We start from the raw sequence: 12,353 nt of genomic DNA, 5'->3' as shown, positions 1-12,353 counted from the left end.
GGCTTGCTTCCTGTATTTGACTTTACCACTGAAGATCTTAGAAAGAGCTCTACCTGCTGTGAGAAGCCCTTCACCACACGTCTTTGCTTGAGGTTTGTCTCTCCATCCAAGCTGGCAGTTTCCAGATGGCATATCCCGCTGGGGTCCGAGGAAAAAAGGAGGAGTATGTCTGCTGGGACAATCTCGTTGCATTTCATTTGGATGAAGTCTCCCACGCGCACATCCTTCCAGCACTTCTGCACGTAGGTCTGCTCTTTTCTTGGGTGAGACAAAGACGGGGTCTGAGTGAGCTTTAAGTTTCAACTAATGGGAGAATAGAGGAAGGTCCCACTAGCACCTAACTATCCGCCAAGTCAGCCTGTCATGAGATTGCCTTGTATTCTACCTTACTCCTGAATGACCACCTCATAATCTCTCTAGAATAGCCAGGCATAATCTACAGAATCTCATTAATACAGATCTGTCATTGGGCATGGTGTCTCACGTCTGTAATCCCAGCATTTTGGGGAGGCCGAGGTGGATGGATCATGAGGTCAGGAGTTCGAGACCAGCCTGGCCAATATGGTGAAACCCCGTCTCTACTAAAAATACAAAAATTAGCTGGGTGTGGTGGCGCATGCCTGTAGTCCCAGCTGCTCAGGAGGCTGAGGCATGAGAATCGCTTGAACCTGGGAGGTGGAGGTTGCAGTGAGCTGAGATTGCGCCACTGCACTCCAGCCTGGGCGACAGAGCAAGACTCCGTCTCAAACAAAACAAAACAAAACACAAAACAACAAAACAAAATCTGTTCTTATGAACATTTAAAATTTTTCCTGACAGCCAGTTCTTGACCAAGTCCTGTGTTCAGCCCTTGCTTCCTTACAAGAGAAAAATTTTAAAAGAGAAGGTAACTGTGTTGTCATATTAATGTGGTACTACTCTTAATATCCACCATTTACCAGAATAGCCACTTATTACCAATGAAAATAGAGTTTCAGGGAACTGGGATTTGGGAAAGATTGTTTTTGATTATAAGGAGAGTGATAATAGGAAAGGCGAGGATATCTGCCTCTGTCCAGGAAGATCCGGAGCTGCACTGAAATAGAACACTCTGGCCAGTCAGGGAATTAGGAAGATACTATCAGGAGTTTTGACGAAATGAGACCTCACAGTAACTGTGGAATTAGAGGGCTGAAGAAATCTGAGGAAATTATTTTATCTTCCTATCCAATTTATCAAGCTGAGATAATAATAGTGACAGGAACAATGACACATTTAGCATTTCTTACCTGCCAAGCGCTCGTGTTAATTCACATTTCATTTACTTTGCATAATAACCCACAGAAGTAGATATTATTATACCCATTTCACAAATGAGGTACTTGGGGGTCAAAAAGAAATTTTTCAAAGTCTCACAAAAACAGCTGGAACCTGAACCTGGGTCCAGCCTGACACCAAAGCCCACAGTTTTTACTGCTTGGGTATACTATCTCCCTGCAGGTGGTACCACAGCCTCAGCCTTCCCACCTCCAGCTAAGGAACTCCACACTTCTCAAGGCAATGCATCCAATGCATCCTTTTTTTTTTTTTAGACGGAGTCTTGCTCTGTTGCCCAGGTTGGAGTGCAGGGGCACGATATTGGCTCACTGCAACCTCTGCCTCCTGGGGTCAAGCGATTCTCCTGCCTGAGCTTCCTGAGTAGCTGGCATTACAGGCGCCTGCCACCATGCCCAGCTAATTTTTGTATTTTTAGTAGAGATGGGGTTTCACCATATTGGCCAGGCTGGTCTCAAACTCCTGACCTTAAGTGATCCTCCTGCCTCAGCCTTCCAAAGTGCTGGGATTACAGGCGTGAGCCACCTCTTCTGGCCGCATTCTATTTTCAAAGAGCTCTCATTTCAGAAAGCCTTCTTTCTGCCTTAACCAAATATTTAAACAGTTCTGCTCTTCCAGGTAATACGGTCTATTCCATCTTCCACCATTCTTTAAATATTTTAAGGCATTCATCAGGTGTCCCATGAAGACTTTTGGGCATGCCAAGCCAAATTTAACTTTCCAGGTGCCCTCAATTATTCCTCATGTGACACAGTTTCACGATCTGTTCCGGAGGTGTGGGCTCATCTGTCTGCATTTGGAAATGTCCCGCTTTAAATGTGGGATTTGAAACCAAACTAATATCCCACATGTGGTCTTTCTAACAACCCAGCTGACTTGAAGCTGGGTGCCTCTGAAGGCAGCCAGACCTGGAGAGCCAGGCTTTCCTTTGCTGGGCTTCTCCACTGATGCTGAGCGCCTCTGGGCATGTTCTTGTTTCTGTTTCTGCTGGAATCTGAGCTGCACTGGGCATGACATGTCTACTCTTCCACAGAGAAAGAGTCGTGAATAGAATTCCACTTTTCTCCTTTGACATCACAAAAGTCCCAGAGGAGGAAGAAGGTTTTGGTGTCATCCTCCCTTCCTGGAGGCCCTCTGGAAAACCTCAGACAAGTCTTCCTAACATCTAATCTTCCTGGTTATAAAAGATCTTCTCAGAAGAATCCCCCAGCCCCCTGAAATAAAGGTGCTTCCATTTGGAAGTCCAAGTCTATAAAATAAACAGGGGCATTGGAATTGGGGAGCTACTTTAGAACTCGAAAGAACCCCAGAAGTGCTGGGGTTCTGCAGAAGTGCTCTGCGGCTTTGGGAGCTCAGTGCAACAGACACAGTTAAATGTCATCCAAATGACTATTGAGACCCCTCTGAGACCCCAAAATCCTCAGATTTTGGGGGTGATGTATCTGTAGCATTTTAGTAATAATTCCTCCTTACATGCGAAAGCACATGACAGGTTTCCAAGCACCTTTCAGTTGATCAGCTCGTTCTGTGCTTCCGCTCCACCCACATCACTTTTCCTTTAAATTTTTGTGGGTACATAGTAGGTATATGTATTTATGGGGTACATGAGATGCTTTGATACAGGCATGCCATGTGTAATAATCACATCATGGAAAACAGGGTATCCATCCCTTCAAGCATTTATCCTTTGTGTTACAAACAATCCAATTATATTCATTTAGTTATTTAAAAATATATAATTGCATTATTATTGACTATAGTCACCCTGTTGTGCTATCACATACTAGGTCTTAATCATTCTTTCTAACTATTTTGTTTTGCTTTGTTTTGTTTTTTTGGTGTCCATTAACTATCCCCATCTCCCGCTAGCCCTCACTTTTATTTTCTATGAAGAATAGGGGCAGTCACCCCAGAATTGTTTCCCTGTGCCATTTTGGAAATACATTCGATTATTTAAACATTTGGTTGTTTATTTATATACTTAGGGTGGAAACTCCTTCACTAAGAGTGCCATTGTAACTGTCAAACACTTCGTGGTCTCTCTGCTGACTCAGGGGATGATATTTTTTTTTCTTCAAAGTAGCCCCGAGAAAACTCGTTAAATATTCAAGTATAAGGCTACTTATAGGCACTGGAATGGTCCATACTCTCTGTGAGAAAAGAAACTCATAGGGTGAAGGAGAGACTGGTTTTCTTTTTACTTTTTGAGAGAGTGTTTTAAAATGTTCTTAAATATTACAGCAAAATTGTCCCAAGGAACAAAGAACGTATCACTCATTCTGTCTTGTCTTTCTCTTCCCCCCCGCCCTTTTGCTTCTGTGTCCTACTGGATAATGCCTTTGGGGATGTGGGGTATCAGCTGATTGCTATAATCTCAGCATTCTACCCAGTATTTGAGATTGGATTCAGGGAGAACACCTTCCACTCTGAGAAATCCTGATCGCCAACCTTCCCAGAGCACACCGGTTTTGAAGGTTTTGGTAAATACCAGTTGGCCAGTATCTGCACACAGAGGCATATCAAAGGCAAGGTCAGTACACCTCCACCCACGAACACCGAATCTCATTCTTCCCCTATGTAATAAAGGACTGCACTGCTTATTCTAGGATGTAGGTTATAAAGGTGCTGGAAGATGGAGTGCCATGGAGAGGAGCTTATGGCATATGTGTTTTTCTGAGCTCTCACTTCTATGAGCTGGGCTGGAGTATTGCCCTGTCAAGTCCTGTCATTAAGTATCAATGGAGCCACCCACAAGTGGTAAGTCAGACTGGTCTCTCTCTTCTTTACATTACTCGCTGGATCCCAAGGTAGTCACTGCTGTACTGGTCATAATTGTCTGTCTTTCCTTTAGACATAATCCTCTCTTCCTTAGGATCGCCTGCAGTGGTGAAGAAATATTCTCAGTTACTTTTGTGGGTTTACCTTCCCGGAAACAGAGATTGCCCAGTTCCAGGGATGCTCTTCTCAAACAGAAGCACACATACCTCCAGGATACCCTGGTAGGCATCTAGGAATAATAAAGCTATGAGATCCATATGACTTTGGGGGCATTCATTAAAAAAAAAATTTAGGGGAAACAGTTTAGTAGTTTGGCTGGTAAAAAATTTGAAGAATTTTATTTATAGTAACTAAACTTAGTTGTGTTACGGAATCAGAGGCACATTTTGTAGGAATTTTAGGGATTAAAAAATGAGATCAGGGACATTTCCTTCTTGCCCTGGGCCACTTTATGCTGGTCTCTTGAATCTCTAGTGTCCACTTTGTCTCCTCCACTGTCAGGACCATGTCTGCAGAAAAGTCAGGGATGCACACAACCCAAGGGGGTTCAGTCAGAGGAGGTGATGACTGGCCGAATCCTGCTGACGCAGAAAAGCAGCATGCTCCTGCACTGAGTGGAGCCCAGGGGAGACCAGCAGCTGGCCAGGACCCGCCAGCAGAAGTCATGCTCTCATTAATCCAGCCTGTTTGAAACAGCTGCCCCAGGTGGACACATACACACACCCTGGATCGTCCCCCTGCTAGTGGGTCCACACCTAGGAATGACTGCTATTTTAGTTTTATGCGATGTTCACTGCTGTTTAAAAATCAGACAAATCAACATGGCCTGGGACGAAGGCTCCATCTGGAAGATTCTGCCACGAGGAAAATTAAGTAGTGCAGTGCTAAACGGCTTTCCGAGAGGAGACAGGGATTATTAAGAGGATGCCAACTGGATGCCATCGGGGAGCAGGTGAAAGGGAAAACAGAGGGAGGAGAGGATGCTGAAGGCTCCATTTCTCAAGTATCTGGGTTTTATTAAAACAGTTTCAGGCAACTAGAGTAGAGGGGACTTGTCAAAAGTATTAGTTATCTTGCGGAACTTTCCATTCCACATAGGATGATGAGCTGACCTGGGCTGTCCTTCAGGAAGCTCAAATGCCAGCCCAGAACGCTCAGTGCCATGTCGCTAACCCAGGGTGAGAGAGGAATGCCCGAGAGAATGACTACAGCATAGGGATTGAGAGAGGCTTTGAATCCTGGTTTCCCTGCTTACAACCTGTGTGACTACAGATCACAGTGGGGTTGGGGAGGTGGATTAGACTTGCAGGGCTCAGGGAAGCACCAGAAAGAAACAGCTGAGGCCAGAGAAGCGGCAGGCGTTGGGGGGAAGGGGAGGACCAGGACCCCTGGCTGGGCTAGAAATAGTGGAGGACACATGTAATATTTACCAATCTGAGGATGCCTAGATATATCTGTGGAGAGTTGAGGATTAGGGTGGGAGGACTGAAGTCCTAAGTAAGCAGATTGGAGCTGAATGGCATGTCACTGGGACGTTTTTATTAATGGGACCTCATTCATACCCAGAAGCTAGTGAGGGGTGGAACATTTGGGTTACATTAATACAGTATAAAGTTCTTTACACCAGGAGAATGTTTGAAGCCTCAGGTCTGGGGATAACCTACTCCTGACCTTTTTGACCATGTGGTGGCAGTAAAGAAAGCAGAACTGCACATAGAACGTCACCAGTGATGGCCATGGAAACACTGTGCTTCAGAAGACATAGAAGTCGCAGGTGCCATCCAGCAAGGTCATAGCCACAGGGTACAATTCTTTAGATTGGGGGTATTCAAGATCATGAATTGTCTCCCAAATGCTCGTCCTTTAACCCCTGCAGATCCAAATTCTGCCTTTCTCTTTTCACTCCTGGGCACTGGACATGATGCTGCACATCTTGTTGCCACACTTCCCTGCATATTAGCATCCTATTTCCTAATTGTCATGTGCATCTTCCATTTTAAAGTATGTAAGAAGCTTGCTAAGAGCTGCAATGATCCTGGGTCTTATATTTCTATATGCACACAGAGTTGGGTATAGTGTTTAGCACATGGGGGAGTGTTCAGTAAATATCAATTGATTCCGTGTATATTTTTCTTGAATACAGGTAGTAGAAAGGCAGTTTTTTATAACCTTTGGCCATTTTAACATCTATCTTTTTTGTTGTTGTTATAGATACCCTAGTGGAGACTTCTAATAATGATAAATTAAATTATTAGCTTACATGTATTGAGTACCTATAATGAACCCAGCATTTAACCTCTATTAAAGGTTAGCTGCCTAGTAATGAAATAGCTTTTATTGTTATCATTATCCCTATTTCATAGATGATGAAACAGGCTCAGAAAGTTATCTAACTTGCATAAGTTCACCTGTGTGAACAGGTGTGTCTACAAGGACAGATGAGTGATGGTGGTGGGAGCGACATGGCTCAGCATGGTCTCGTGGCTCTGTTTTGGAGTGAGGCAAGAAGCTGATTGAGCCCCAGAAGAAGGTGACATAAACCTAGCAGAGGCTGTGTTGAGAACAGGAGCCTCACCTTTTAGAATTTCGATTTCCTTAATGGCAAAACAGAGGCCATAAATCCTCACCCGTGGACATACAAATCATGCCTGATGACAAGAGTGCAGAGCATCAGGGATACCTGAATTCTTGTTTTATGACTCTCCCACTCAGTGTGTTTTGGGGACGACCTAAAGCATTCTCTCCTGAAATGACAAACTGAATTGGCCCAAATGGTTTATGGCCTTCTGTGAGCACAGGGTGAGGCAGTGGGAGTAGGGTGGGCACCTGCAAAATGGATGCTTCAGAAAGGAGCCTGGTTTGTTGGTGCCAAGTGCAGAGCAAAGGCCTGAGGGCTGGATGCAATGATCTGCTGGTCTGTAAGTCCAGCCAATGGCACTTTTCATAGCCAGGCTTCAAATGATAATGGATGTTTTTCTGTTGTCTGCATTTTTCAGAGTCCTCCCTGAGGCCCATTTTGTTATATTATTAGAGCTTGGAGTCAAGTTCTATGGTTAAAGATTTTTTTGGTCTTCTTTCAGGCAGTTCCAAACTCCAGCCAGTGGTCATTCTTTCTTACTCCCCTTGGGTTAAGCTCATGATGACTTCTTCTGCCTATCAAGGCTATCAAACTCTCCTTAGCAATATTTAAGCTAACATTTTATGAGTGGCACAGGATGCCAGGCACAAAGCTAAGCCTTTTAAAAGCAGTAACTCATTTAATACCTGCAGCAACCCCAGAATATAGTTTTAGGGTGAAGATAGGCTTGTGACTGTATTTTGATGCTCAAATAGCCCTGGTAAAGCTTAAATTCTGCCTGGTCAATCAGTTCATCTGCTTTGGGGGTTTCCTTGAGGGCTGTTATTCAGAGAAATATTAGTACCAAATTGCAGCTTTATTAACAGCTGTACAAATATGATATTCTAATGTAGAGTCTATGCTAAGAAGTTGAGTTAGACCAAGTGGCTGAGGCTATGAGCCAGATGAGGCCATTTACATCCTTTTTCTGAATCTAAATCTTGGTGTGGGTATGTTCAAGTGTGCTGTGGATAGAAAGGAAAGAAAGACGGCTAACCCCTAGAGAGGTCTGCTAAATTCAGATTTTAAAATCCTGCCACATAGACTAGCAGGAAAAAATGAGAGTGCAAAGCACAGATTTTGCTTTTAAAACATTATAACCCTGTCCACTGGTATCTGTGGCTCAGTAAATGTCCTTGGCTTTTACCAATAAAACTAGCAATTCCACCCTTGTATGTGTAGGACACACAGCAAAAAAGATGAAGGCTCAGGCTGGGGTTGGCATTGAAAAAATTAAGCTTGAGATGATTGGAAATACAAAAAAAAAAAAAAAAAAAAAAATTACTGGCCAGGCGTGGTGGCTCATGCCATAATACCAGCACTTTGGGAGACTGACCGAAGTGGGAGGACCACTTGAGGTCAGGAGTTTGAGATCAGCCTGGTCAATATGGTGAAACCCCGTCTCTACAAAAAATACAAAAATTAGCCGGATGTGGTGGTGCATGCCTGTAATCCCATCTACTCGGGAGGCTGAGGCAGGAGAATCCCCAGCCTGGGAAACAGAGGTTGCAGTGAGTCAAGATTGCACCATTGCACTCCAGCCTGGGCTAAAAAAAAAAAAAAAAAAAAAAAAAAAAAAAAATTACTTAGTACTATTTACAGTGCAGGCACTGAGCTAAACAATTTATAAAGATAATCTCATTGGATCCACGTGACCCTGGGAGTTAGGTGCTAGTATGGGCCCCATTTTATATAGGTTGAAATGGAGGCCCAAGTGATCAAATATCTACATAGGCCACACATTTGGTAAATGGCAGCTCTGAGAAAAGCCCAGGTCCCATGTCTAAGCCCTCCATGCCAAGCATCCAGTAAAGTCATTGCTTTACTCACCCTGTGGCATTGCATTTTGAAGTTTATTTCTATAGCTTCTTTATTTTCAAGCCCTTTTGCACGTCATCTTAACACCTTTTCACACAATATGCCAGAGAGATATCATGATCACTATTTAAAGATGAGACACATGGGTCCCCAACTGCTTAAGTGGCTTCATTTAGGTCATGTAGTTAATTAGTGACATAACCAGGATCAGGACCTCTGGCTTCCTCCCTTCTAGGTTTTCCTGAGGACACGGGTGCAAAAGGCAACTCACAGACAAAACAAAACAGGTTGCAGGCCAGACTAGGCCCTCGGTGCTACACTGTTAGAAAGGTGTTTATTGTAGCAGCCAGCTGACTTACAGAAGAGAGATGCTCTAAATCTCGGTAAAAAGTCAGATTAAAAAAAAATCTAACCTGTATTATTCTTCTCCTAAGTTTCTGTCATTTCTTGGTCCTGGTCTTTCTAATACCAGCAAAAGCCAGACATACAATGTTTCATTGACACAAGAACAGGCTATGAGCTGAAATACGTTCCCTCTGCCTGGTTAAATGTTTCTCCTCCTTCAGGGCTCTCCTGAAATTTTACCTCTTTACTGAAAGCTTCCCTTGGCCTTGATGGTTCCTGCAGGTGGGTGGGTCACCACATCCTCTGCACTTCTGTGTCCCTTTGCAGGTAGGACATTGTAGCTATTTGTAAGTTCCTCGTGACCCCTAGACCGAGAGTCCTTTGAGGGCACATAAGGTTTGCCATGGCAATGCACACACTAAGTCTTGAATTAATATTTGCTGAACAGATGAATAAGTGAGTGACCAGCTGCTGAAACTGTGGAGGGCTTATGTTTCATTACATTAGGGAACAAAAACCACCCTGGATTCCCTCGGTTCCCATTCCCTGCTCTGTACTGCATTTTTTCTGAATACAAATAAAAATTTACTAAGCTGGATGGAAAAATACAAATCTCTTGCTGGTATGGTTTCTAAATTCATTAAACTGAGCCCTGGGAGAAACTAAACTAATACAATTCTGAAGCTAATCTCTCCTCGAAGTCATTCCATAAATCTGATTAATGGGTCACCTTTAGACCACAAACACAGTTGCTATATTAAAAGAAAATGCTCTAATGGGATTGTAATTCTGTTAACAAGGCTTCTGCTGTTTGCAAAAAGACATTTCCTCACAGCCTAAGTCTAGGCTGGATGATGCATGGGCTTAGGTCATGAGCAAAATTCCAAGGGCTCTAGTATTCAATTGCACAAAAATGAAAAAAAAAAAAAAAAAGCATCAGTTGCTCAAATGTGTAAATCTGAGGTGAAACAAATAAACGGATAGGGCTAGGGCATGAGATGTAATTTCTTATGTTGCTTCCCAGAAAATAAAATCGTCCTGTTAGATCTTGTATTCTTTTCTGACATCTGCCATGTGTCCTTGATATGGCAAAAGGATATGTCTTTTGGCATCCATCAGTTAAGATAACTAACACTTACCTATTGAATAGCATGTCCTAGCTTCCTTTGCTGGGGTCTTTCATAGAATCAATCCACTTCAGAGGTGGAAAAACTTTAGGGACATGTAGTATAGAATGTCCAAAGATGTGTATATTCCTGTTAATATGTGGAAAGCAATTTACGAAGAGTCAAGGCTCAAAAATATTTTAAAGTGATAGTGTTGAGGACATTGAGGTGGCTTCTCCAACATCTGTTCCTCATTCTTTTGGAAACTATCTCATTTTTTAAAAAGCTTTGGCTTTTATATCTTCCCGGAATGGCCCGTAGGCTTTCAGGGAAGCTGACTTCATGCTGGGCTCTGTGGGTGGGGCTGTGGCTCAGGTATTATAACCTAGTTAGTACAATCCCATCTCTTGCCTCTAGGGACCGGCTCAGGGATGAGCATGTGAGGCCGCTGAGACGTGAGGAGGGTCTAGGGAGTAGTAAGCTTCCTTGACCTTCCAAGATGGCTACCAGAAGTGTCTTTCTTTCTCTTTTTGTACACGATCACATGTAGATGTGGGGGCTGGAGCTGCTGCAGCCATTTCATTGCCATGAGAGAAGTCTGCCTGAGAGTTAAGATGATGCTGAGGGCTGAATGAAAAGGACTGGTGGGAGATGGATCTAGGACCCTGATTGAACCATGCTGATCGCCCTTCCACCTCAGGACATTTGTAGTGACTTAAGCCAAGGAAATCTCTTCGTTGTTTAAACCTGTTAAAATGGAAGTTTCTCCTACTGTGGCAAAGAACATCTCAACTGATAGCTGGGTTAAACAAAACTGATAGGCTACTTACTGAGGGTCATCCTAGAACCTTTATTCTATTAATGGGTAAATTTATTTGGCTATGGGTTCTGTTTTTTCTTAGCGCATCTCACAGTACAAGATCTAGTCTGACTCTCAAATTTTGCAAAAGTGGAAACTGAGGTCTATATGTTTGAATGACTTTCCTAAGCTATTACTAGTCTGAGATCTGGGCCTAGACTACAGGCCTCTTCCTCCCAGGCCTGCATTCTTAACTCAAGGTCATACCCTCTCTCTGGCCCTTGAGGATGAACTTCAAAAGAAGAACCTAGGGCCAGAAGTGATCGCGTGCCTGCAATCCCACCTACTTGGGAGTTTAAAGCAAGAGGACAGCTCGAGCCAAGTTCTAGATCAGCCTGGGCAATGTACCAAGACCCCTGCCCCTACCGCCCATCTCAAAAGAGCACCAACAAGAAAAGAACCTTATTATTCTTTTGCAGAGACTCCAGATTTATAGACTATTTTGAAGTAAAGTTTGCAAGTTTTTGGGCTCATAAGCAAAACAGAACTTTAGGTTCAAAAAAATAGGTCTGAAGTGTTTGAAAAAATTACATCAGTTACAAAGTAATATAAAACCAGTTAAAAGTCAGGTTATTTCAAATAAAAATATTAATTTTTAGCTGCCCTAATAAAGCTCAATCTGGCAACACTAGGCCTATACTTCTACATAATAACAATTAGCAGGAGCTAAGTGACCAGCTCTGCCTCCTGGGATAAATGCATGGCCTGTCCACTTTGCCATAGTCACCACCATTCCCTATTGCCTCCTAACACTGATGCCAAGTGTCATTGGCCATTTATCAGTCCAAGAGTAATATTGCTTTTTAGAAGCTATTCAGTCAATTTAATTACCTATCTGGTCCCTGTGGCCAATTATTTTTATATACTTGAAAAAGTAAAAATTCCCAAACTTAGATATTAAAAAATATTTCCAAAGCCCAGTAAATTTAAAGCAACACTGCATTAATCAAAGACGAACAGGTTTCTTTGCTGTGTCTTTTCTTAGTCCTTCATGGGCTATGGGTGATTGGAGGAGGGCCAGCATATGTAATTTGGCCATGCACATATTTTTTCAGAGACTATTTCTTTGTCACTGTTATTCCACTGAAAACACTTTGGGAAATACTGCTATGAAAGCTTCATGCTCCTCCCTACCAGTGAGCTGGTGGACTAATGTTTCTTTTTTCTAGATTGTTATCATCTTGGTTTCCCAATGTTCCCCGGAAGCTCTTTTGGAAACAAAACAGCAGCAGACTGGCCTAGGTCTAGCCAGCTCCCAGCAGAGGTGAGTCTGTAGTCCAATCCACACAGATTATTCCCAAGAACCAGGCCATGATTCTGTGATATTCTGGCAGAGCGAGGAGAACAGGACCAGGCTCACTGCAGCCCACGTGCATTCCTTCCTGACAGCCCAGCTTCCTGGCTCCCCACTGTGTATATTCCATGGAAGAAAACAAGAGAGTAAGGTGGAAAACAAAAAGTGACCGTGGATTGGTGCCAAAAGAAAAACAATGCTTTCTCGGCCAGGCGCAGTGGC

The 12,353-nt window shown here is 43.2% G+C and overlaps 1 protein-coding gene across 2 annotated transcripts in view; it reads right to left on the bottom strand.

Moving 5' to 3' along the window:
• ATP10B (ATPase phospholipid transporting 10B (putative)) overlaps positions 1-12,353 on the bottom strand; it is a 276,181-nt gene that overhangs the window by 105,561 nt on the left and 158,267 nt on the right. For both annotated transcript variants that reach the window (XM_073010544.1, XM_073010545.1), the window contains one exon: positions 54-258. In XM_073010544.1, coding sequence (XP_072866645.1) covers positions 54-258 — 205 coding nt within the window. The remainder of the gene's footprint in view (positions 1-53; positions 259-12,353) is intronic.

This window comes from Chlorocebus sabaeus, chromosome 23 (genome assembly GCF_047675955.1).
Source record: "Chlorocebus sabaeus isolate Y175 chromosome 23, mChlSab1.0.hap1, whole genome shotgun sequence".
Classification (NCBI taxonomy): Eukaryota; Metazoa; Chordata; class Mammalia; order Primates; family Cercopithecidae; genus Chlorocebus; species Chlorocebus sabaeus.
This window is presented reverse-complemented; position numbering and strand designations above follow the sequence as displayed.